The sequence below is a fragment of the Paroedura picta genome, chromosome 6, assembly GCF_049243985.1.
Source record: "Paroedura picta isolate Pp20150507F chromosome 6, Ppicta_v3.0, whole genome shotgun sequence".
NCBI classification, from domain to species: Eukaryota; Metazoa; Chordata; class Lepidosauria; order Squamata; family Gekkonidae; genus Paroedura; species Paroedura picta.
The window spans coordinates 60110121-60136637 of NC_135374.1; the positions used below are offsets into that span (position 1 = coordinate 60110121).

Below are 26517 nucleotides of genomic sequence, written 5' to 3' on the forward strand. Positions count from 1 at the left end.
CCCCACAACCCAAGCCCATTCAGAGATAGAAGTCTCTTCAAGCTGATCCAGGGAATTAAGTCTCTCCCCAGATCTGCTATCTGTAGCTGGTGGTCTTTAACTGGCTGTGAGCTGGCACCTTCTTCACATGTCTGTTCCTTTTCTGAAGAGTCATCGGCCTCTTCAGGGTAAATTGTGCCTGGCTGACCCATATATAAATAAATAAATAATAGGTTCAAGAAACCTATCATTTATTTCTGCTATTTATATGCCACTTCTACAAAGTCCTGCTCAAAGTCACTTTCAATTAATACCACATATTATATTTTCTCTGAAAAGCTAAATTATAAAAGCAGGAAAAAAGGTAAAAACCACTGTTATCAGTAGGAATACATTTGTATAAGATATGATATGATTTTGCAGGTATTTCAAAATATTATTTTTGGAGATTCCTACACCAAGCAGTTAAGTTTCCCATACCATAGTGAATTAAAACGTTACTTGAAATTGCACCATGCAGCATTTTTTAGAGCCAAGTTATGAAATCCTGAAGTTGGGAAGTGTTAATAAAAGACAACTCCTAAAGGAAAGGCTACTGGATACCACCTTAAATGAAACTCATGTGTAAATAAGTGCACAGCATTGATTTGTATAATATAGGAAACATATGTTTTTGTTAACTACTCCTGTAAAATACCAATGTCTTGCAATATTCAGAATTGGTTATATTCAAGGAAAATTAATGAGGTGTTAAAGAAGATTGGTTTGTAATTTGAGCAGTGATGACAGGACACTTGATTCCCTCCTGAGAGGATATGGTTAGCCTCTTGCTTCGCAGCTTGGGGAAAAACCTTTCAATATTGAATAAGGTATGGAAAAATATTAAAAAGGATGAAGTATCCACTGAAATTGTTCCAACAAAAATCTAAAGAGGCAATTGACAATTTCTTCCCAATTTTCCTCATCACATTTATAACTAAAATAATACAAAAGTTAGATTAAAATGCAAATCCAACATGATTATAGGAACTGGGATTACGGTGTATGTTAAATCAGAATGTGATGTTAGCTTCAACATACTAAATATTCATTTTATTCACTATGGTACCCTCAATACTACATATGAAGATATCCTTATCCATTGTTCCTCCTCTTAATATTTGTGAAACAGCCCTAGGGGGTGGAGAGTGTTGCACCCTGATTAGCCCTGCACCTACAGCTCCCGCCCTCCCTCCCTGGACGCTAGCCACTTTGCTCTCAGACGCTGCAGGATCCAGCTTGTGTGAGAGAAACACAGAGACACAGAGAGCCCTGCCAAACCGCAAACCAGCCCTGCTTACCTGCTATGGCTTCTGCTGTAAGGGAGAGAGACAGGCAGAGAGAGCCGCCCCAAACGAGCCCTCATTCGCTGCTACCAACAACCCTGATTACCTCCTATGCCTCCTGCTGTGATGGAGACAGAGAGAGAGAGAGAGATCTGTCCTTGCCGGTGTCCCATGGATCCTAGTGCCCACTGCATTCCTGGTTGCAATGGGCTTTCTTGCTAGTCCTTATCCATGGTTCTTTCTATAAATAAAAGGGAAACTGGCCCCAGGGTGGAGCCAGTCCGAATTGGAATAGGGCCAATCAGGGTGCAGCCACCCTGGACAGCGCCCACCCGTGCTGTCCCTGGGGCTGGGAAGGCCTTCTGCCGCGTTGCAGACATGGCAAAATGCCTTCCCGGCCCCAGGGGAAGCTCTCTGCTGCCACTGGCGGCAGGGGGTGTCCCTCTCCACTACCCCTGCGCAGACGCGGCAACAGCCATTCCCGGGCCCAGGGGCAGCTCTCCTCCGGCACAGCCAGTGGGGGGGGGCTCTATGCTGACCCTGGGCCCTTCCTGCCCCCAAAGCCAGCTCTCTGCCAGCCCAGCAGACCCAGGGGCAGCTCTCTGCTGGTGTGCCCGGCGGGGAGGCACCTCTCTACTGCCCCTGCACCCGCCGAGGCCTCTTGCCGCGCTGATAGGGGGCCCAGGGGCTCCGTGGGCCCAGGGGCTGCTTGCTGCCGCACCCACGGCCCTCTCCACCTCCAGAAGCTTGGGACGCCAGACTAATATAAGCTGCAGGGGGGGGGCGGTGGGTGGCCCTCCCTTCTCCCTCTGTTCCCCTTCCCCTTTCTCTCCTTTCAAAGTCCATTTTTTTAAAAATGGGCTTTGAAGCTAGTGTATGTATGTATGTAGATAGATAGATAGATAGATAGATAGATAGATAGATAGATAGATAGATAGATAGATAGATAGATAGATAGATAGATAGATAGATAAACCTGAGGACAGAATAGATGGGATTTTCTTTGTGGGGTGATGCTAAGGAGGTAAAGTCTGATCTAAGAATTGCATACGCCAATCCTTTAGCTGAGGAGAAAGGAAAATACCAGAATTGACAGTTTTATAAATTACCTGGTATCCAGGTATTGATCTAACAGACTCCACAACGGCTAGAGACACTAGATGCTGAATAAAAGGAATCCTTTGTCCCAGTTCAGAAGATAATGGAATCGTGCAATGTAGAGTTGATAAGGCAGCTCCCACAGGACTCAGCCAGGTATTCCCACCACGACCTTAGACACAAGGAACCAATATTCAAAATAATTTACTCATAAATTATATTTTGTCACATGGAAAGATCGCACAGATCTGTTCCACTAATGGTGGCACTTTCTTCCTAGACAGCTCCGTGCAGTGGAGGGAAGTATCACTGTTAGTGGCATGGATCCACGCAGTCCAACCACCTGTTAACTGATTCACTGAATTATTTGATAACGTAAGATAAGTTTCTAAAGGAGTTCACAAGATTTAAAAAAAAAATTCATATTAGTTTTTGTCCTCAGAAACAGTACCATATCAATGTCTGTTATCAGAAATTTAATTGCCTACATTACAGGTTATAACAAGAAAAACATCACTGAGTGTACATGTGAACATTTCTGATCTAAAACAATGCCTGAAACTCCTTGTTTGGTTTTCCTTCAGCTGTTTCCTAATCAAAACTAAATAGGAAATTTCAGGCATTATTTCTAATAAAGGAAGCCCTCCCTGCATCCCCAGCTTTTGGAGTTCTTAGAGTAAATTAACAAACACATAGATAAGGGTGACAGGATACCTCATCAAATTTAGCTGTCAAGGAATAAAAGGACAGGATTAAAATCTGTTTACGCAACAGAAAGCAGAAAATAGGAATAATGGAGTAAAACAAGCAGTGTGGTCACACAAGGATTGCTATTGGAACTGAATTTAATTTGTACGTAAGTGGACTAAAACTCTGGGTGAGCAGTATAGTCGCTAGAGCAAGGAGGGGGGAAATGTTGCATGGAACAGAAAACAAAAAACCTAATTGGAATTAACTAGGACCTTTTGAGAACTTATTTTTTAGAGGAACAAAATCAATCAAAGTGGAATTTTGTCACTCTAAAAAATAAAGTCTCAGAATTTATTTATTTTATACTTTATGTATTTTATATTTTATCAATGTATGGGTACCAAAATTAGACCTCTGAGGAAGACCCAGTGAAGGTTGAAATGTGTCAACTCAAAGACCCAAGATTGTATAGTGCATATGATAATTTTTAAATAATGGCCTTTATATGTGTTTTTAAACTTAAAGAATTTGTAAAAATCTGTGAACAATAAATGTTTTTGTATTGTTGTAACCTGTTGTCTGATTTGCACAGATATCTAATCTTTCAGGTTCTAGTTAATTTATTAGGTTTTTTGTTTCCAAATTACTTGGGATAGAAAGCCAAGGGAGATTGTAAAGAACTCAAGTAGGATTCTTCTAAATTGGGTGAATGGACAACAATGTGGCAAATGAAACTCAATGTAAATAAAAAGTAGGGTGATCCATGTTATGGATGACGGTCACTCGGATGCTAAAATTTGTTTTTTTGTTGGAATGGGTAATTACATTCTCAGGTACCCTAAAAGGGTGATATAGGATCTGAAAAAATCTGGGCATTTGCCCATATAGTAAAGCATTTGCTATATTGTCATCTTTCTTCTGATGGAAAATCTTGCTTTCACAGTAAGCTTCTGAAGGCCAGTGGTAGGAAGCAACCTCAGAGGAAGACCTTTGGTCTCTATGCCCTATTTAGTATATCTCCAGGGCAACTGGTTGGCTACTGCCTGAAACAAGATGCTGTACTAGATGCACCACTGCCTGATCCACCAGGGCTAATCTTAATCTTACTATGAGGGGGTTATGATGCTGTCTGAATTCTGGGGGGAAATGAAATAGCCCTACAAGATAATTGCTTTCTAGAAGAAAGATATTTAGATTTCCTGATATATGTGAGAAACTAAAGAATATTCATTGCATTAAAATACAATGGTCAATAGCACTTGTACTGGTAACATTTCATCAAATGCTTTCTCTCCATTAGCACTGGAATTGTATTAACTTACCTTTTCCTTGAGTTTGCTGAACTGCAATTGCTATCAGACCAGTTTCCCGAGGCATCTTGAACATCAACCTACAAATTGTTTTTTTTAAAAAAAAGAAAATGCTTGTGAGATGAATGTAGGGCTTTCATAAAAATACTGGAGATATTTCCTACATTATTAGCAATGGTACAAATATAGGTCAAAAATACAGGAGAAAATACAAAAGGCAAAATTGATAGAAAAGCACTCAAATGAAATATCAAACTTACAGTGATATATAACAGACCAAGATTTATTTGAGATATTTGAGATATTTCTACATTTCTTTCTGAGGTACTTGTTCTTATTGAAGTATGGTATTATCTTCCATAAGTGACAACCAGCAATTTCAAACATTTGTTTCTACTTACAACAAATTCACGCTCATACTAGAAGATACAGCAATAGCAGCAGGTTTTGATTATTTAGAAAACCTGTATGGTGGCAGTAAAGTAGTTTAAAAGAAACACTATCCCTTGAGAACTAATTATGATTTAACTATAGGAAATAAATCTACACCTTCTGAGAACTCTTGAGAACATTGGCTTATTTTAGGCTTGTGTTTTACTTTAAAAATATTTTAAAAGAATACAGCTTTCCTTCTGGGAAGTAGAAATGAATGCACACTATGACACTACCAAATGACTCAGTGTTAACTTATAATTTTGCTGCAAGAATATTCATTAAACTGCCTTAAGAATAACTGGGTCATCATTAAAATCTTTTTCATTTCACTTTCAGGTTTGAGAAAGGGAATTTATTTAATGGAAAAATAAATTTGTTGAGTGTACTTGTCAGAGCTTATATTCTTAAAAGTCAGGAAATCACATTTTTAATAGAGATATAGAGACAATGTATGTAACATAAACTGTGAAGGAATAATTAGTATACAAATTATCTTTTTCTGGAGAATAGGAGATTCAAATGTCTCCCAAACAATGGAATGAAACAGTGACACTGAAGAGAAGCAAAGATACCAGCAATTGTGCAGCCCTGGCTGTTCTCTAGAAATAGTTGTTTCTGATATAGAAATATTTTTATATTTCTCTAGAAATAGTTGTTTTTTGTCAATGGTATTTCATCAGACTGGAGAGAGGTGAGTAGCTGGGTACCTCAGGGCTTGGTGCTCGGCACTGTACTGTTTAACATCTTTAAACAGCCCCGTGGCGCAGAGCGCCACGGACTGAATAAAGCAGTAAGGGCACTGTGGGAGGAGTTAGGGCGGGCCCAGTCCGGGATAAAAACTCGGAGGGGCCAATCAGGAGCCTCCCGCCCACCTCTGACGTTCTCCCGGCTTCTGCCGGGCCGGGCGCTCCCTCGCTGTTTCCGTTGCCTGCAGAAGAGAGGACACGCAGTAATGGGTTTAAACTACAAGTACAACGATATAGGCTAGATCTCAGGAAAAAAAATTTCACAGTCAGAGTAGTTCAGCAGTGGAATAGGCTGCCTAAGGAGGTGGTGAACTCCCCCTCACTGGCAGTCTTCAAGCAAAGGTTGGATACACACTTTTCTTGGATACTTTAGGATGCTTAGGGCTGATCTTGCGTTGAGCAGGGGGTTGGACTAGATGGCCTGTATGGCCCCTTCCAACTCTATGATTCTATGATCTTTATGGGTGAGAAGGCAGCACAGTATTATCCAATCTAGTCAGACTTCAGAAGCTGAGCAGAGTTGGTACTTGGATGGGAGACCATCAAGGCAGACTCTGCAGAGGAAAGTAATGGCAAATCATCACTGTTTCTCGCTTGCCTTGCAAGAACCTTGTTGGGGTCGCCATTGGTTTGTTGGGACTTGATAGTACTTAACATATGTATAGCAAGCCTGTATTGAAGATACTTCCTAAACCACTTCTGCAAAGACTTTTTAAAATAAATTTATTATCTAGACTTTCCCCACCTTTCTGCAAAGAAGTCAGGGAATTGTTCTTCAGTCTCCCTCTTACTCTTTATCCTTACACTTTGTGGTATATTAATCTGTGACCCGTTATGCATGGCAGTGGCCGTGCTGGGTCTCCACTGGTTTCTTATGGCGGGGCATGATGCCCCAACACTTCTTGTGTTTCGATGGGGTATGGCCTGTCCTGGATTTCAGCATGTACACATGCCAGCTGGAATGGAAGGGTTCCACTGTGTTTCTCCGCAGTGGCAGGGGGTGGGGCTTACTTGCACGAGGTAAAAAAAATGCCTCATTCGGCTCTGTGCTGCTGCAATGTTTTTAAACACTGTTCCATAATGGCTCAGTTGTTACATACATGTTACGTTTTTTAAAAAGTTGCTAGTAACTACAAATAATGAACCAAAGGAGTGGTAATATGAAGTTTTCTCAGATTAGCAGTGAAAGTTATTTTCATAAGCAATTGCAGGAGATCTCTTTGCCAGTACTACTTCCATTATACATTAAATTCAGTTTGATAATTGTTTCTCTTGGCCACCATGAATTGCTTATTGAGACCATCTAGCATCAACCCTTGCTGTTAAAATATATTTTGCTTGTGTTGGGAGTTGAATGAAGAATTCTAAGAGAAGTTCTTTGTATCCATTTAAGCTTAATATTATCTTCTAGAAATTTTTTCGGGTAAGAGCTAAATATTGCTTCAGCTTCAATATCATATTTATGTTGCAAAAAAGGAAAACTAATTTAAATTTGGAATTGGTACTATAGCAGATTATAAATATAGTTGAAGCAACTAGTGTTCCATCCAACCACTATCTCCAAATAACAGGCAAGTTGTATGTGAGACACTCGGGGAAGAAATATCAGGCGAAAAAAATAGTTATGACCTGAACACAGTCCTCTAGAACAAATATGTAATTAAAGACACATATGCAAAGAGCTGCTAAGTGGTTTGGCTGGAGTTACAATAGTATGCTAAATGACAAGATTGAGTTCCTGGTGAAGGCCAAGAAGAAATTCTGTAAGGAGGGAAACAGCATAGATAAGTTGCTAACACTTAAAATGAGACTACTGGAGACAGAAAGATTTATTTATGCTGAGATAGCACCAATGCCATTACCATATACCTATGAGACCATAATAAATGATTGTGTATTTTAAAACAGTTTCTCTAGGACTCAGAAAATAAACCTGAGCTTTTTGTAACAAAAAGAAGCTTTTGTAAACACTTTTATACATTTAACTATTGTGTACAGCTTTATCTGTGTTGATAAAGAACATGGAAAAGGAAAAGCAGAATCTTTTTCTAGAGCAGGCAAAACAGAACATAAGCTTTTGAGCCTCACAGAACTTGTAATCAGACATAAATGAAAAAGTCAGAAGAAAGTGCAGTGAGTCAACATAGGTTTTTACAGTTTTTATTTCTTTCAAAAAACAGAAAAATGAACAAAAGGGGGAATTCAAAATCCAGCAACAAAAAAAAAACAGAGAGAGAGAGAAAGAGAGAGAGAGAGAGAGAGAGAGAGAGAGAGAGAGAGAGAGAGAGAGAGAGAGAAAGTAGTGGTAGACCTACATATATATATATATATATATCTCCTTATCCATGGTTCCCCTATATATTTGTGAAACAGCCGGTAGAGTAGAACGTGTACGGCTGTCTGAGTTGGAATAGGGCCAATTAAGGTGCAGCCAGCAACACTGGCTGCACCCTGATTGGCCCTACCCCTACAGCTCCCGCCCTGCCTCCCTGGACACTAGCCACATTTCTCTCAGACACGCCAGAGACAGAGAGAGGTACACAGAGCGCTGGCAGACCAAACACGAGTCTTGATTTCCTCCTATCGCTCCTGCTGCAAGAGAGGCAGAGAGAGACACAGAGAGAGCTGCCCCGAGCTGCTGACAGAGACAGAGAGAGCCGCCCCTGCTGTGACGGAGGGAGGGAGAGACAGAAAGAGAGCTGTCCATAACTGCACACCACCCCTGATTACCTGCTATGCCTTCTGCTGCAAGGCACACCGAGACATGGAGAGAGAGAGAGAGAGAGAGATCTGCACCTCCCTGTGTCTCCTGGGTCCTAGCGCCCATTGCATTCCTGCTTGGAATGGGCTTTCTTGCTAGCATGTTTCTATAAAAGGCTTTCAAATATCTAAACTTTTACTTCAGAGATTTGGCTTTCAAAAAAATCTTTTGTTTCCAAAGACCCATGAAGTCATGTCTTGTAAGTCAATTAAATAAGAACATTATAAAGGCATTAGGGGCAAAGCCATACAATGGGTGCTAGCACATACACCTGCACTGTGACTTTCCTGGGTCCTGGTCCTCTCCCCCCTGTTCCCCACTCAGTCTTGAGATCCAGTGTGGTGAAGTGGTCAAAGAGTAGCAGACTCTAATTTCAAGAGCTGGGTTTGATTCCTGATTCTACCTCCATATGCAATCAGCTGTGTTGCCAAATTCCAGGTGGGGGCCTGAAAACCTTCAGGAAGATGAGAGAAAAACAGAATGAAAGAGAGAGACGGAAACAGAGAAAGAGAGAGACAAAGAAAGAGGGGGGAAGGAAGGCATCAGTTCTCCTGAAGAAAACAGCTGCTTTGGAGGAACACCAGGAAAACCATAAAGGATGGGTTGCCTCCTTCCTACCCATCCCCATCTCCTAAAGCAGTGGTCCCCAACCTGCGGGCCACGGCCCGGCGCCGGGCCGCAAAGGCCATGGCGCTGGGCCGCGGCTCCCTCTCCCCACCCCCCCCGCAGTAAAAAATTTCCCAGGCCGCAAGCTTGCGGCCCGGGAAGCTTCTTACTGCGGGGAGGGCGGGGAGAGGGAATCAGGGCCGGGCCGCACCCGCGCGGCCCGCAGGTGCGGCCCGATCCACGGGCGCGGTTCGCGGGCGCGGCCCGATTCGCGGGTGCGGCCCGCAGGCGCGGCCCGATCCGCGGGTGCGGCTCGTGGGCGTGGCCCGCGCGGTCCCTGCGGGCGCGGCCCAATGCCCTGCCGGTCCCCAGCCTAATAAAGGTTGGGGACCACTGTCCTAAAGGGCATGCCAAACAGGAAGAGCTGTGTGTGTGTGGGGGGGGGCTGCCTCCTTTGTAACCACCCTACGAATCCCAAAGGCTGGTCCAGGCCTGGTAGGGAAGGCCATGGGGATGGGCTACCTTCTTCCCACCCCCCACATCTCCCAAAGAACAGGGCAGACAGGTAAGGCTGTAGACGAGCTGTCTCCTTCCCATTCCCCCCACATCTCCCAAGTCTCATTTTTGCAAAGTTCCCTCTTTTGGAATCAAATGTCACCATTTTGAACTTTTTAAGAGGCGACTTTTTAATTTTCTAAATTTTAGAAAACAACTAGTACAAAGGAAATACAGAAAGAATAAGGTTACATCATTTTATATATCACAGATGAAGATGATTGTCAAAACAATTCTTGATGTTTTTGTCATTATGTCTATTCATTGTTAATTATATGACTCTGTTAATTAAGAATGCTCTCATCCATAATTTAGTGCATGTTGATCTTTGATCCCTGAAATTACCATTCTGTTTTAGATCATAGGTATGAAAGCCCACACTTCCTGCCTCCCCTCTTCCCAGTAGGGCAGTGGTCCCGAACCCCCGGTCCGGGGACCGGTACTGGTTCGTGGATCAGTCAGTACCGGGCTGTGGCTCCTCCTCATCCTCCTTCCTGGCTGCTGCCTCGGGAGCTGCCCTGCCACTCTGCTGCCTGCTCACCTTTGGTGCTCTCCAGGAGCTGCCATGGCTGAGGCTCCCCCTCAGCATGACACTGCACAGCTACTGCTGGCAGCGCCCCCCAACAGGTGGCAGGAAAACAAGGGGAGCAGGAGCTCAGGCGGCGGTGACGTCCCTCGGCAAAAGACTACCCGCCCCCCCCGGCCTCAATAAAATTCTCAAATGTTGACTGGTCCCCGGTGATAAAAAGGTTGGGGACCACTGCAGTAGGGCATCACCAAGGAGACTATTTCAAAGGCCTTGGATGCCAGGACTGTCCACTTGGTCAACATGAACTATTTATATTGAAGAAGAAGAGGAGGAGGAGGAGAAGCTGGTTCTTATAAGCTGCTTTTTTCTCCCCGAACGAGGCTCAAAGTGGCTTACAATCACCTTCCCTTTCCTCTCCCCCGAACAGACACCCTGTGAGATGGGTGAGGCTGAGAGAGCCCTGATATTACTGCTCAGTCAGAACAGCTTTTATCAGTGCCGTGGCAAGTCCAATGCCAACCAGCTGGCTGCATGTGGGGGAGTGCTGAAGGGGTGTTTTCTGTGGGGGGGGAGTTGTGATAGTGTAGTGGCAAATAGGGGTGTGGTAGTGGTGACATGGGTTTGAAGAAAGTGTAGTAGGGAAGGCTGGATGGGAATGGCTGCTGGCTTCGAGGGGGCTCGGTGGCAGAGGTTAGTAGGGAAGGCTTTTGCAGAAAGGGGAACAGCAGGGCAAGACAGTGTGTGGCTGGCCAAGGTGCCTGTTTTGGATGCCATGGCAGCATTCTATTGGAGAAAGGGGGCCAGAGCCTGGCTGCATTATCTGTGTTGCAGGTGAACTTGGTTTGGGAAGGTTTGGGGGGAATGTAAGTGGGAGGCGGGTTGGTTTCTGGGGGGGATTGATAGAGGCAGGGGAAGGCCTTCCTCTCCCCATAACAGACACCCTTTGAGGGAGGTTAGGCTGAGAGAGCTCTCCAGTTTAGAGGCCACTGTTCTTTAACTGTTGGCAGGGGCTCATGAGAATTGTAGTCCATGGGCATCTGGAGAGCCACAGTTTGGATACCCCTGCCCTAGAACAACTAGGAGGACACTGGGGCAAGGATGCATCCCAAAATAGTTTGGGGACCAACTTCAACCTCATTTACCACTAAGCCATGTGTTATTCCCCACATGATGCCAGCAAGTTCCTAAGACAAGGATACAAAGTGTTCTTCTTTTCCCTCTGTAATGGAAGGAAACTGGGCAGAATGGCCAGCAAGTTCCTAAGACAAGGATACAAAGTGTTCTTCTTTTTCCTCTGTAATGGAAGGAAACTGGGCAGAATGGCCTGCAGGAAGGGCTGGGTCTCCAGGGGTGTTCTGGGCAGGATGGAGAAGAAATCTTAGCCTCCCCCATCTGTCTGTGAGCTCCATAAGTCATGAGCAAGGAAACAAAAACTAAGGACAGCCCAGATTGCAGGTGGAGAACTTTTGTAAGCTGCCTGCCACTCATCCATGACTGCACTGAAGAGGGCTATGTAAGCAGAAGGCTGGAATCCCTAATTACAGTACAGTACAGAGAGTTCACCCTTCAAAACATCCATTTTCTTTAGGGGAACAGATATCTTTAGTCTGGAGCTGTAATTTTAGGGGGCCCTCCCCTCTCCCTGCTGTTCTTCCCTCTCTGTTTGCAGGAGGGATGGCCTAGCGGCCCGAATCTATAAGAAGGAGAAGGAGGCGGTTGGGGTGGAGGGTGAGAGAAGACACAGGCTGACTTCCCTAAGCTCTGTAGGCAGGAGCCATTGCCTCAGGAGGGCGAAGCTGAAGAGCTCCCATGTACACCTGGCAGCTCACTCACCTCAGGAGAGGTGTCTGAGGAGCCAGAGACTGCGAAGAAGTGGCAGAATTCTGGGAAGACGGTTAAGGGTGGGAAGACGGTTAGTTCTAATCTGATTGGGCAGCCAGTGGGTGGATGGCCTATCAGAGGCATACAGGTGCCAATTATGGATTGGCCCAAAAACCTTAACACCAAACTCTGCCCAGGACCCCTTACCCCTTTTATTTAGATGCTCATGGTTACAGATAACAAAGTATTAAGACAGAAAATGTTTTCCCCACTTTGTTACATTGAAAATATCTATAAAATACAATGATACATACTTCTGCTAGGGTACATTTATATTCAACATTTTACATTGCAAATTTCATAACTGACTGATTAGTAGCTACATTATTAATTTCATTGTAACTACAGCTATGGCAACACTAGGATTACCCAATTTGTTGCTGGCCCCACACATCAAACAGGGATAAATGTTGAGCCTGTTTCATCAACTAGGGTGCCACTATGCTCAAAAGGCTGAGATCAATGTATCACTGCCTCATCATATAGTTGGAGAGTGCATTTATGCTCACCCAAAGAAATTTATGGATCCAATTGGATTCTGGAATGCTCTGCAGGACCTGAAACCCCCTGGGAACTCGGTTGATAAGTAGGTGGAGGACTAGCATGTCCAACTCTTAGAAACCATCAACAAGATTGTTCTCCAATGCCCTCTCATTTACTATCCAAAATCAGTTTCCTGTTATACACCAGAGCTGTGCAAACGGAAACAAGAACTGAGATGGCTAGAGTAAGTCTGGTGGAAAACTAATGGCGAAGCATCAAGAACATCTTATAAGATGCTTATGAATACGCGAGATGGCAGTAAAAGCCAAGAAGGAATTCTAGAGGTCGCCATTGCCAAACGAGCTCATGCCTGGCACAATTGTGTAAAACAAAAGGGTAATTGACATCCATAGGACTGTTCCAAAATAAACTGGATATTAGCCGTGAGGCCTTTGCAAGCTACCGTATATACTCATATATAAGCTGACCCGCATATAAGCCGAGGCACCTAATTTTACCACAGAATCTGGGCAAACATTGACTCTCATATAAGCCGAGGGTGGGAAATGCAGCAGTTACTAGTAAATTTACATTAATTGAGGCACCAGTAAGTTATTTTTGAATACTTATTTCAAAGAAAAAAACAATAAACTAGCTCTGTAAGTGCAAAAGAGGGGCAGCAAACCAGAGCAGAACAACAGTACCCAAAGTTGGCAACCTCCCACAACAAGTACAACAGCTACCAAACTGGGAGAATGGACTACTCTAACTACAGCTACAGTGCTCCCCCTAGAACAAAACACTGAAAGAAAGAACCATAAAACTCAACACTGAAAGAAAGAACTGTAAAAATAAACTTTTAAAAGAAACACAACCCCAAGAACAAAAGGCAATGCTGCCCTTCAGAAAAAAACAAGAAATAAACATTAGGAGAAACAGTAAATCCCAAAGCACCCCGAAAACCCACCCCACCACACCCCCAGAAACCAAAATAATAGTTTGGAAGAAGTGAAGGCAAAAGGAAAAAAATGATCAGACTCCCTCACTCAAACCATTGCTGTCCTCCAGAGCAAGCAAGCTTCAGCTTGCAGGAGGCTTGCAAAGCAATGTAACTATTGGCTGGCTGGGAGCGGGCTGTTATTTCCATTACCGTGTATACCTGCGTATAAGCCGAGGAGCACTTTTTCAGTGTGAATACTGTGCTGAAAAACTCGGCTTATACACGAGTATATATGGTATTTCACAGAGCAAATTTTGTCACTCAGACAGGACCTCTCCACCAGGTTTTATGCAGAACGTGAACTCAAGGCCCCTTGGTTGCCTCAGAGTCATACTTTGGATCACTTTTGTACACTTTCTTTGGTAGAAGTAGACAAAGCCCTGGCAGCGGTCCAGCCAACCATCTACTCTCTTTACCCATGTCCTACATGGCTGGTGAGGAGATCTGGGGCCCCCTTGGGATATTATCAACCTGTCCCTGACTCCAGGGACATTCTTGGAGTCACTGAAAGAAACAGTGATGCAGTCTTTATTGAAAAAAACAAGAGCTGAACCCCACCAACCCAGCCAATTATCTTCAAGAAACATCTAGTATTTCCGGGCAAGGTGACTGAATGGGCAGATTCAGGACAACTCCAGGGATTCTTGGAGGACATCTCAGCTCTTGTCGCTTTCCATTCTGGCTTCTGACCTGGCCATGGGGTGGAGACAGCTCTGGTCACCCTTTCAGAAATCTCCAGAGGATCTAGGCATGGCTGCTCTTAGTAGACCTGGCAGCAACATTCAACAGTCAGTCACAAGCTACTGACCCACTACGTAGCTGAGATAGGAATCAGAGACACAGCCTTGAAATGGCTGGAGTCCCTTCTCCAAAATTGGTGACAGAAAGTGGCAGTATGGGAAGATATGTCCCAACCTAGGGCTCTGAACTGTCGGGTCCCACAAGGCCTATTTAATATCTATATTTACCATCTCACCCAGCTACTATGGAGCTTTGGGCTGGGTTGTCACCAGTATGCAGATGACACCCAGCTATTTCTATTAATGGACAGCCATCCATCAACACCCCCAGACAATCTGGCCAGGTGTCTGTGGGTCATGGCATATTAGCTCAAGCAGAGTCAGCTGAAGTTGAATCCAGCCAATCTGGGAGTACTATTCCAATCAAATGGCCGTAGAAACTCCCATATATCACCTATTTCCTTAAATGCCCAGAGAAGCTCAGGTGACATTCAGAAATTCTTCTGGCACAAAGGTGGGTATAATGTTCCCGCAGCCCTTAAGCTGTTCAAGGCAAACAAAACACCCCTTAAGCAGTTCAAGGCACAGATGATGTATGGGGCCCCATTGTGTATAAATGCCAATATTTCCAGCCTAGAAAAGACCCAGGCTAAATTTTTAAGATTCCTGCTCCAAGTACCAGCCAGCATTTCCAACGCTGCAATCCGGGTGGAAACAGGAATGTATTCTGTCCAGACCAGAATATGGATATGTACGTGGTTAAAATTGCTTTTTTTCCACAAAGGGAAAAATGATGTCTAATGATGTCTGAATCATTGGTTGTGCTGTGGATATCCACCTCTTGCTCATATGGTCTATGCAAACAGTTAATACTGTCTCTGGGTTTCAACCGAGCAAAGGAAACGACAAAACAAAGAATCTTGGATATCCATCGCCAACAGGATTTCAATCAAGTAAAAAATCTACTTTTTCCAATGCCTCCACTTAATAATTTGAGGCCATTACCTTATTTATCTAATCTTGTTTTCCCAGGTCATAGGAGATAATTTACGCTCCTACGATATAACATGCTCCCATCCGCTTTTAGGAAAAACTTATTCAAAAAAATACCCATCTGTGATCATTTATGCATCTGCCAGGATGGGAGCATTGAGACATCTGAACATGTATTACTTCAATGTAGGCTATATTCAGGAGAGAACTTATACCATCTCTACAGAATAAGTCCAGCTCAGAGGCAATCAAAGACATGTTGTCAGACAAAAGCACAGAAATAACTTCTGTTGTGGCCAGATTTGCTTGGAGAGCAATCAAAACAAGGAAGAGCTGGGTGGATTTGGAGCAACTTAGATAGAGATAGTCTCAATTGCTTGAGATAATGCTTGTGAGTTTTAAAATTAGAATGTTGATTCTTATAGCTGGAATGTTTTCAAATTTTAAACTATTTGAATTATCAATGATTCTTTTATGTACTTTGTAAATGCTAGATGTTTTTATGTACTTTGTAACTTGATTACTGGTCTTGTATCGTAATAATAATAAAGGAGAGGAATCCAGCCCCACCCCCCACCCTCACAGGGTCCCCCCATGCGGGAACCCCCCCGGCAGGCCACCCCCCCTCCCCGCCGAGTCCCCTGCTTCCTTCGGAGCAGGCCCGCCGCATCCCCGATGTGGCGTGCCTGCCCCAAGGGCCACAAGGAAGCCTCCCCCGGCCGCCCCCTCCCCTCCAAGTGCCCGGCTTCCCTGCGGGCCTCGGAGCAGACCTGCAGGGAAGCCTCCCCCGGCTGTCCCCCTCCTCGCCGATTCCCCAGCTTCCCTGCGGGCCTCGGAGCAGGCCAGTCACATGAGGGACATGGTGGGCCTGCTCCGAGGGCTGCAGGGATGCCTCCCCCGGCCAGCTGCCTACCTGGTGAGTCCCCGGCCCGCGGCGGACTCCAGGCAGTCTCAATTCAGGACAAGCCTCCAAATGCTACTACATATATTTGATAGCTCAGAGAAAGACTGATAGTTTTTCCTTCTAAAAAGCACACAATATTACAAAAATTAACAAACAAAATAAGTATCAGGAGGTCTGTAAACAGCCAGAGGAGTTATTTTATAAGGGAGACTGCAAATATATATTTTCTAAAATACTTAACACATGAAACTCTTTCAGTCCCATGCAAACTGTCAGAACAACGTAGCTGCCATGATAAGCATATATGCACAAAAGGATTAGCATGCCACCCTTTCACTCAATAAGACAAGAAAGCATTCCAATGTATTTTTCAGGCTGAAAAGGCTAAGGTACCCCTTTTATAATGCACAGGGGTTGTATCAACAGAACAGTCTTAACAGCAAGCCATCTTTTACAACTGTGCAGCTGCTTATTGGTCTCCAGATGTGCAAAGGAGTTTTCACTCTTTAGACTGCAAATATTAACAAAAGATTACATAAAATACACACAACCACCATATTATTCACTATACATACATATAATTTATGTTTCATAGTGTTTTTATTAAATAAGTTTGAAAAGAAAGCATCTAAATTCCACAGAATTCACTGTGATTTAAACAGCAGGCTCTGCACTTCTCTTTGGACTATATTTAGTCCCTATATGGCAAGTTGTTACAAATGCGTGAAATTTGATATGACTAATGAATTATCTTCCACACAGGATCTCTGTTGGCTGCAGATTTATTAAAATCTATTTTAGGTAGCGTGAAAAAAACTACAAATATACTATACTTCCTTCATATATTTTACATAAATATGAATACTATATATATTCAAAAGAAAATACAAGAAGTGAAAGTTAATGGTCAGTTCATAAATATGAGAAGTTTCTAGCGATGGAGGAACATGCCCTGCTGCTTCCCGTGCATGCACGGGGGAAGGAATCCCCTGGTGCATATGGTCCGCCACAGAGCTGTCCAGGAGCTGCTCACATAACTCTGGGGTGGGTGAGGTCCACTGCACCTGGCAGTGGTGGTGGAAGCAGGGGGAGTGGGGGGCATGATAGTCTTACCGCATGATGGAGGGATGTCACTCTCCTACCATCATAGAATAATAGAATCACAGAGTTGGAAAGGACCCCTGGGTCATCTAGTCTACCCCTCTGTACCATCCAGGACACCCACAACCCTATCACAGAATCAGCCTCTGTCACAGGGCTATCCAGCCTCTGCTTTAAAATTTCCAAAGATGGAGAACCCACCACCTCCCGAGGAAGTCTGTTCCACTGAGAAACTGCTCTGTCAGGAATTTCTTCCAGATGGTTAGATGGAATTTCTTTTGAATTAATTTCATCCCATTGGATCTTGTCCGTCCCTCCAGTGCAAGACAGAACAACTCTGCTCCATCTTCTATATCAGGGGTAGTCAAACTGCGGCCCTCCAGATGTCCATGGACTACAATTCCCAGGAGCCCCTGCCAGCATTTGCTGGGAATTGTAGTCCATGGACATCTGGATGGCCGCAGTTTGACTACCCATGCTCTATATGGCATCCTTTTAGAAGAAGAAGAAGAAGAGTTGGTTCTTATATGCCACTTTTCTCTACCCGAAGGAGGCTCAAAGCGGCTTACAGTCACCTTCCCTTTCCTCTCCCCACAACAGACACCCTATGAGGTGGGTGAGGCTGAGAGAGCCGTGATGTTACTGCTCAGTCAGAACAGTTTTATCAGTGCTGTGGCGAGCCCAAGGTCACCCAGCTGGCTGCATGTGGGGGAGTGCAGAATCGAACCTGGCATGCCAGATTAGAAGTCCGCACTCCTAACCACTACACCAAACTGTCTCTCTTCAAATATTTGAAGATGGATATCAGATCCCTTTTCAGTAGTCTCCTCTCAAGGCTAAACAGAACAAGCTCCCCCAACTTTTCCTCATATGTCTTTGTTTCCAAAACTCTCACCATCATTGTTGCCCTCCTCTGGACATGCTCCAGTTTGTCTATATCCCTCTTCAACTGGGGTGCCCAAAACTGAACACAGCACTCCAAGTGAGGCCGAACGAGAGCACAGCAAAGGGGTACCATCACTTCCCGTGATCTAGACATGATACTCTGTTTGATACATCCCAAAATACCAGTTGCCTTTTTAGCCACCGACTCACACTGCTGACTCACGTTCAATGTATGGTCTACTAAGACTCCTAGATCCTTTTCGCACATGCTACTACCATCCTATATTGGTGTATTTGGTTTTTCCTACCTAAATGCAGAACTTTACACTTGTCCCTATTGAATTTCATTTTATTCAGTTTAGACCAGTTCTCGAGCTTATCAAGCTCATCCTGTATTCTGATTCTGTCTTCTGTTGTGTTTGCTACCCCTCCCAGTTTAGTATCATATGCAAATTTAATAAGTATCCCCTCTAATCCCTCCTCCAAATCATTTATAAATATACTGAACAACACAGGTCCCAGGACACATCCCCGGGGCACTCAACGTTTTACTCCAAGAGGATGCTGAACCATTAACAAGTTCCCCTTGAGTACAGATCAGTCAACTAGTTATCGATCCACCTGACAAAATTAGGATCCATACCGCATTTTACCAGCTTGTCAACAAGAATATCATGTGGGACCTTATCAAAAGCTTTACTGAAATCCAGATAATATCCACAGCATTCCCCTGATCCAGCAAGGTAGTCACTTTCTAGAAAAAAGAGTTAAGGTTGGTCTGGCATGACTTGTTCTTGCGAAACCCGTGCTGAGCCTCAGAAATCACAGCTCTCTGTTCCAGCTCCTCAAGGACCGACTGTTTGATGATATGTTCCCATGAGTTCCCTTCTAACTCTATGATGCTATGATTTGCCATCTACAGATGTCAAGCTGACAGGTCAATAGTTTCCCGGATCCTCCTTTTTCCCTTTCTTGAAGATGGGGACAACATTTGCCCACCTCCAATCATCTGGCACCTCACCTGTTCTCCAAGAAGTGTCAAAAAGAATGGACAGAGGTTCAGAGATTACATCTGCAAGTTCTTTTAGCACCCTTGGATGCAATTCATCTGGTTCAGAAGACTTTGTTTCATTTAAAGAAACTAGGTGTTTATGGACTGCCCCCACAGTGATCCTAAGCCACCATTACCATCCCCCCTGTTGGGTTACGTTTTTGCCACACTGAGCACTATTTCCCTCACAAGAGAAGACTGAGAAGAAACATGAGTTAAGCAGTTCAGCCCTCTCTTTTTCATTTTCTTGTCCCTGCAGTGGTCCTACCATGTCCCTACTTGAAATATAACTAAAGAAGTCTTTTTTTTGCTATGTTTAGCACTTCTTTTTTTGCTATGTTTAGCACTTCTTGCTAGCCTAACCTCATACTGAGCTTTAGCTTTTCTAACACTCTCCCTACAATTATTAGTTATTTGTTTATACTCATCCTTGGTAATATAAGGCCTTCCTTCCATTTTTTAAATGACTCTTTTTTATTTCTCAAATCATTTGATAACTGCTTATGGAGCCACCTTGGCTTCCTTAGGCTCCTTCCATCTTTTCTTATCAAGGGAATTGTTTGTGACTGAGCCTTCAATGTTTCACTTTTAAGAAACTCCCAGGCCTTTTGGAATCCCATCTCTTTAAATCTTTCTGATCATGGGACTCTACCAAACATTCCTTTAAAAAGGTAAAGATATCCCCTGTGCAAGCACTGGGTCATGTCTGACCCTTGGGGTGACGCCCTCTAGCGTTTTCATGGCAGACTCAATATGGGGTGGTTTGCCAGTGCCTTCCCCAGTCGTTACCGTTTGCCCCCCAGGAAGCTGGGTACTCATTTTACCGACCTCGGAAGGATGGAAGGCTGAGTCAACCTTGAGCCAGCTGCTGGGATCGAATTCCCAGCCTCATGGACAGAGCTTTCAGACTGCATGTCTGCTGCCTTATCTGCTTTCCTGAAGTCCAGTCAATACATCCGACTATGTAAAGGTTTTCTCTTTCCCACAATTGAAAATTCCAAAATCACATGGTCACTACTACCAAGTGTGCCCACTACTTCATGGGTGTGTGTGTGTGTGTGTGAAAATGCACTGTTCGGCTCGGCAGCAGTGCAAAGCCAAACAGGGTGTTTAGTGTCCCTGCAGGGATACCGTAAGTGGGGGGAAGGAGCTGGGCCTAAAAGGCTCGGCTTTTCCCTTACACATGGACCTGGCCCAGCAGGACTTCTGATGGCCACCGCAGTAAGGAAGGGAACACGTTCCCTTGCTGTGGGCCATGAGAGACCCTGATGCAGGCCACAGCTGGGAGGAGGCCTGGATGGTGCTGACATCATGCATAAGTGGGGATTAGTCCTGGTGGCATGCAGACGCCGGCCTGCCTTTCCCGGCCCATGCATAATCAGTCCAACAGAAACTAACTTTCTTCTAGTATTATTCTTTTTTCCTCATTAGTCTACCTGTAGCATTTTTTGTGGGGAAAAAACCTTCTTTGGCCATTCCACCACTTTATGACCTCTTAAGTTGTTCCAGCAGGGGTGGGTTTAGTTTCTTTCCAAACACAGACATGATAGCTGCCTCTTGTATTGAAGAGGGGCACAAACTGACATTTGTACCCAGTGTGAAAAAGCTATGGTCAGTGGAGTTGTCTATCTTACATACAAGCTACACTCTGAGATCAGATTTTTTCCAGTCTCAGACACAGAGGCACATTTGACCAGTACATGAAATCATTGGCCAGTTTTACAGCCTCTCTTTTAGCCCTGATTTTGATCATGACCTCAGATTGAAGCCTGTTGTTTCCAGGCAATAGGATTAAGAACTATTTCTCTGGTAAAGAAATTTACTAAATACATTCAAGAAACAAATGTATCAGTCTAGGTTTCCAAGTGCAAAAAGAGGCAAGAGAAATATCTGTGAAGTCAAGCATAATTATGATTTTTGACAGCAACTTCAACTTCAGTGCACACCTTACCAACTCTAGCTGCTGAGTTTCTGGACCCACTTCTTACTCTCCTTCAGTGGACTAAGAATAGAGCAGGTACTTGATCCTACACTGAAGGATAAAATTATTACTGAACCTAGCACACAAGGAAGAAACACTGAGGCCTATTCTGCCATGCAGCCACCGCCAGGAGTTTGCGATAGGACTGTTTGCTCTGACACTTCCTGTGTACACATGGGGGACCGTTTTCACCAGCGGTCCCTGTCCACCCTGGATTTCTGCCTCCACATGAGGCAACTGGGGTGGAAAGGTTCCGCTGCATGGGGGGGGTTATTTTCATGAAGGTGGGATTTCTTAACAACACAATCCCACCTTCATGAAAATTTTTAAAATGCACCAGTTGGCTCTGCGCCGTCACAAAGTGTTGTGGAACTGACTGGGGTATTTTTGGTCTCTTCTGGAATGCAGAAGGAGGGACAGAAGCTGGGCTTGGAAGGCCTGACTCTTCCCTTTCTACACAGGCCCCATTCGCGCCTGCAGCAGAAAAGGTAACGTGGAAATATCCAAGTTCCCTTGCTGTGGGACAATGGAAGGCCTAAAGCATGTCAGACCCCAGCCTATTTGCCCCATGCAGAAAGGGTCTGAAAGAACATTCCCAACTGATTCTGCTACAGCAATCCACAGAGAACTGAGAAGAACTTTCTCCCCTTAAGCACACAAATTAGTTTGTGGGTTCAATATGGAGGAGAATTTCATATTTTAGAAACTTAGCCCTATAATGTTCCAAGTTGAGACTCTATGCAAGCATGGAGACCATTTGTATGAAAAGACAAAGAAGAACCTAAAAATTCTTGGTGGTCATATTTGCCCTTATATGTGACTGTTAATGATACTTAATAAATATTTCTGGCTAAGGGGGAAGATGGTGTCTTGAAATGGATTTGCACAAAGGAAAAAGGCATATTGCTCCATTTCTCTCACAAGAAAAAGCAAGATAATTAATTAAAATAGCAAACAGAATCTCCACAGCAGAAGAACTACAACAAGAAGAAAATTCTACCAGGAGAACAGAAGGAGAATTTCCAAATACAACTAAATAGAGTCTATCTAAGAGTGATATATAACAAAGTCTACCAAAGAATTTAGAAGAAGAAGAACTGGCTGAAGCATCAACATCAGGTTAAAATAGATAATTACAAAATAGTTATTGTCAATAACAATAGATTAAATTCCCCTAGGAAAAGGACACAATTTTTTAAGCAGCTTAAAAAACACAAGGCTGACATCTTATGTTTCCAAGTGACCTTTATAAAGAAGAAACATGACCATCTGAATAACAAGTAATTAGAATAGCATATCTAAACAACCCTTAGTTGGCCGAAGTATTGTTGCTAAGACGCACAACTTATTCTCTGGGAATATTATTTTTAAACAAAAATTTCAACAGAATGGGGTAGTCTTGAAACCAAGCATGGGTTTTCTTATCCAAGTCGTATCTAAGTAATTCCTAGGTCAAGAGGTCTCCCTCATGGCCCTTTCCCCCACACACCTAGCTCAGCAGAGAGGACTCTGCCCACAGATATTTTCAGGACCTGGCACTTACAGTTTCATGGAGTAGCCTGATTCAGAAAATATAGGAATCCCTTAATTGCTTTACTTATCTGGGAAAGGGTAGAAGAGTCTCAGTGCAGACCTTATCATGTTGAATGATGTCATTCATTAAACTGTCTTAATCTCTGCCTAAGGTAGATGGCCCTATTGGTATCTATATGCATTACACACATGCTCTGAGTTTTTTTCTTTAGCCTTCATGGCTGGATGGCTTCTGATAGATACGTGTAATGGAGCAACCTGGTCAAATGAGCTGAGTTTGTCCATCACTATGCCATACTGGAGAGAGGTTGCTGCGGGTAGAGCAGTACTTCAATCTATTTTTCTGCTATATAAGCCCACACCCTCCTTCATGGTGTGTGATCTTGCTATTTCCCCCAGGTGGGACTGCATAGAAGCCACAAAGAAGAAAATAAGGTTGCACTTACCTGTAACTGCTGTTCATTGCATGGTCTTCTGTGCAGGCACACATTCCCTCCCTCCGTTTGCTGCTGTGGGCTTATGCTTATAGTTTGATACTTACCTTCCCATGGTGACAGAAGGAAAACTGAGGCAGGAATGCTTAGCCCTCTCACATCACTTGACTTTTGGGTGGGAAAGTCAGCTACCAGAATATAAAAATATTGTTTTAAAGCTTGCTAGCTCTTCTCTGTGGCAGGGTTGTGAAACAGCAGTTTCATGTGGGGCTCCACAGAAGCCACAAAGATGAACAACAACAATCAGGAAATTTCTCAGGCAATTATAAAAGGAGGACAAAGCACCAGGTCTTGATGCAATAACAGCGATGTATTACAAACACTTTGAAGAAGTATTAATTACAAAAACTAATGAATGAAATGAAAGGAAGAGAATACCCACTATGTAGCAAGAGGCATACATAACATTAATTTATAAAGAAGGCACTGAAGCAATGCTACCACAGACTGATATGACTATTGAATGCAGACTATAAAATTTTTGCCTCTATAATGGCAACAAGATTAAGAAGGTGCATCCCAGACAGGATTTCATGACAGAGGTTATGAAAGTTAATATATGACTGGGGTTTTAATGACTGTAATTGTACTTTAAATTATTGCTATATGGGCTTTTATGATTCTTGTAAACCACCATGAGCCAGTTGGGATTGGCAGTATAGAAAATGAAATAAAAATAAATAAAAATAAAATAATAGCAGCAACAGAATCTGTGAATAAGAAAAAAAAATCAGCATTTGTATTTTGGGATACAGAAAAAGCTTTTGATAATATAACCAGGTCCTTTTTATTGATTTACTGTGGCCAAGAATTTTTGAATTGGATATAAGGTGGGGGTCATCAACCCCAGTCCGCGGACCAGTACCAGCCTCGGTATCGGGCTGCCAGTGGCGGTACCTGCCTCTTCCCCCCCCCCAAGCGAGAAGCTCTCCAGGCCACAAGTGAAGCGGCCGCCAAAGGGGCACTTTGCTCGCGGCCTGGCTAGCTTATTGCTGCGGGGGCGAGGAGAGGCAGGCACGGCGGCCAGCATGCCGGCATACATAAATGCGCATGTGGGGAGCTGCCGGCGGGGCACAAACATACATGTGCGGCACCCAGGCCGCTGGCTCTCCCCCGCTCCCCGGAAGCGGTCCTCAACGAGGAAAAGGTTGGGGACTGCTGATATAAGGTATATATTCAAAATAAAAAGCAAAATTTTTAATAAATGGAAAATTGACAGAAACAATTTCAATCAAAAAAGTAACACATTGAAGTTGCTCCTTATTGACTCTACTATTTAGTTTAGGTTTGGCATTTTTAGCTACAGAAATAAGACAATAAAAGGTAAAGGTAAAGGTATCCCCTGTGCAAGCACCGAGTCATGTCTGACCCTTGGGGTGACGCCCTCTAGCGTTTTCATGGCAGACTCAATACGGGGTGGTTTGCCAGTGCCTTCCCCAGTCATGACCGTTTACCCCCCAGCAGCAAGCTGGGTACTCATTTTACCGACCTCGGAAGGATGGAAGGCTGAGTCAACCTTGAGCCGGCTGCTGGGATCGAACTCCCAACCTCATGAGCAAAGCTTTCAGGCGGCTGCCTTACCACTCTGCGCCACAAGAGGCTCATAATAAGACAATACACAATGATTAAAGGAATAAAGATGGATGATACAGAATTTAAAATGAAAAGCTATGCAGGTTATATGATATTAACAGATCTGTAGCCTCAAGAATCATTACAGTATGCAAAGAAACATATTAAAGAACTTGGAGCCCTCTCAGGTTAAAAAATTAATAGGAAAAAAAACTGATAAAATCTTTCATGAAATAAGAAGAAAATGTCATAAAGATTACAAAATGCACATTAGCTACCGATCCCATAATATATCTCTGAATTAACATGAGTGGACAAAATTGGAATCTTTTAAAAAATAATTATCAGATGACCTGGAAACTAATACAAGCAGATCTATCCAGATGGGAAAAGATAAAAATCTTGAGGTTGGCTGGAAGTTTAGTAATAGAAAAGAATGTACTTTCAAAGTTAAAACTTTTATTTCAAATGCTGACTATATATATAGAAGAAAGAATGTTGTTAGGACAAAGACAAATTAATGTACATGGAATGGCAAGAAGCCAAGGATAGGCTTCACATTACTCCAAAACAAGGAGGATGGGAGAAGAAGAGAGGAGGACTAGCAGTTCCAAACAAATAGTTATAATATCAGGTGGCCATCTTGGTCTGGATTACAGATAGAATCAAAGAACTCAAAGAAAGTATAGAGCAATTGGAATCTGCAGGCATAGAAGAAGGTATATTGGCTTATTGGGATTGGTGGGATATAAATCAAATAACTAAATTTATGGATAGAAACTGACTAAAATGACTACAGCACAAGCAAAAACCAATATAATTAAAGATGGAATTGAAAGTATGGTCTTCACAACTTATTGAACCCTCCAACCCCCCACTAGATGTCTTTAATAGAAACTTGCTATGATATGAATACGAGAAACAAAAATTACTTTCTAACCTACATCAATATGGTAAGCACTTAAGGGAAATCCAAGTCTTGGCAAGATATTAAAGATGAAGGATTTAGTGTTCAATGGCTAATATATTATCAGTTTCAAGATTAAAGGAAGCCATGAATATGGACCATGGACCCAAGAGAAAAGACTGAGTTTGAACAGGTCATTACAAAGCAAAAATAGCATTTACTACAATGGATATAGAAATTACTTCTTAAATTAGAAACTGAAGGACAAGTAAAAAATGCGTGATTAAATGGATGCAAAATTTTAGAAAGCAAATACCATTGTCACAACAGGAACAGTTATGGGAAAAACAAAACAAGTTCACAGCCATCCAGTTATTAAGAGAAATCTGGCACAATTTGTTTTGCATATATCACTCCTAAGGACATTGAGAAAATTGATAAAAATTATAATGAAAAATGTTGGAAATTCCAAGAAATATATAGAATTTTTAATGATATGCAATGGACCTACCAAAATGTGAAAAAATTCTGGAAGGAAATACATGCAAAAATGTAAAATGCATTAAAATAAAATTTTCCTATGGACTCTAAGAATATACAATTGGGAATATTAGTCAACAAATTGCCAAAGGTTTTGGAAAAGATATTTGAATACATGCTGACTGCCGCTAGAACTATCTATGCAGCAAATAGAAAAACTCTGTCCAAGTTTTAAAAACCAGAATGCGGAAATGGCTGAATATCGTTATGGCTAGATTAACGTAATATTTCAAAAACAGAAAAAGTTCAAAGATTGAGGAAAGATGGAGGGTACTATGAGAACAGTAATTAAACTGACAGTGAGAAACATTTTAAAAACTGTATAACTATATATAGAACTAATATTCAACAACTTATATTTTCATTATTGTTTTTCTCTTGATATTTGATTTATGCTGAATTGTTATTCTGAATTACA

At 43.0% G+C, this 26517-nt stretch overlaps 1 protein-coding gene across 6 annotated transcripts in view; it reads right to left on the bottom strand.

Annotated features, from left to right (window-relative positions):
* HLCS (holocarboxylase synthetase) overlaps nucleotides 1–26517 on the bottom strand; it is a 130454-nt gene that overhangs the window by 16290 nt on the left and 87647 nt on the right. For all 6 annotated transcript variants that reach the window (XM_077342675.1, XM_077342674.1, XM_077342671.1 and 3 more), the window contains 2 exons: nucleotides 4415–4482; nucleotides 2414–2574 (listed from right to left, as the gene is read on the bottom strand). In XM_077342675.1, the coding sequence (XP_077198790.1) occupies nucleotides 2414–2574; nucleotides 4415–4482 (229 nt within the window). The remainder of the gene's footprint in view (nucleotides 1–2413; nucleotides 2575–4414; nucleotides 4483–26517) is intronic.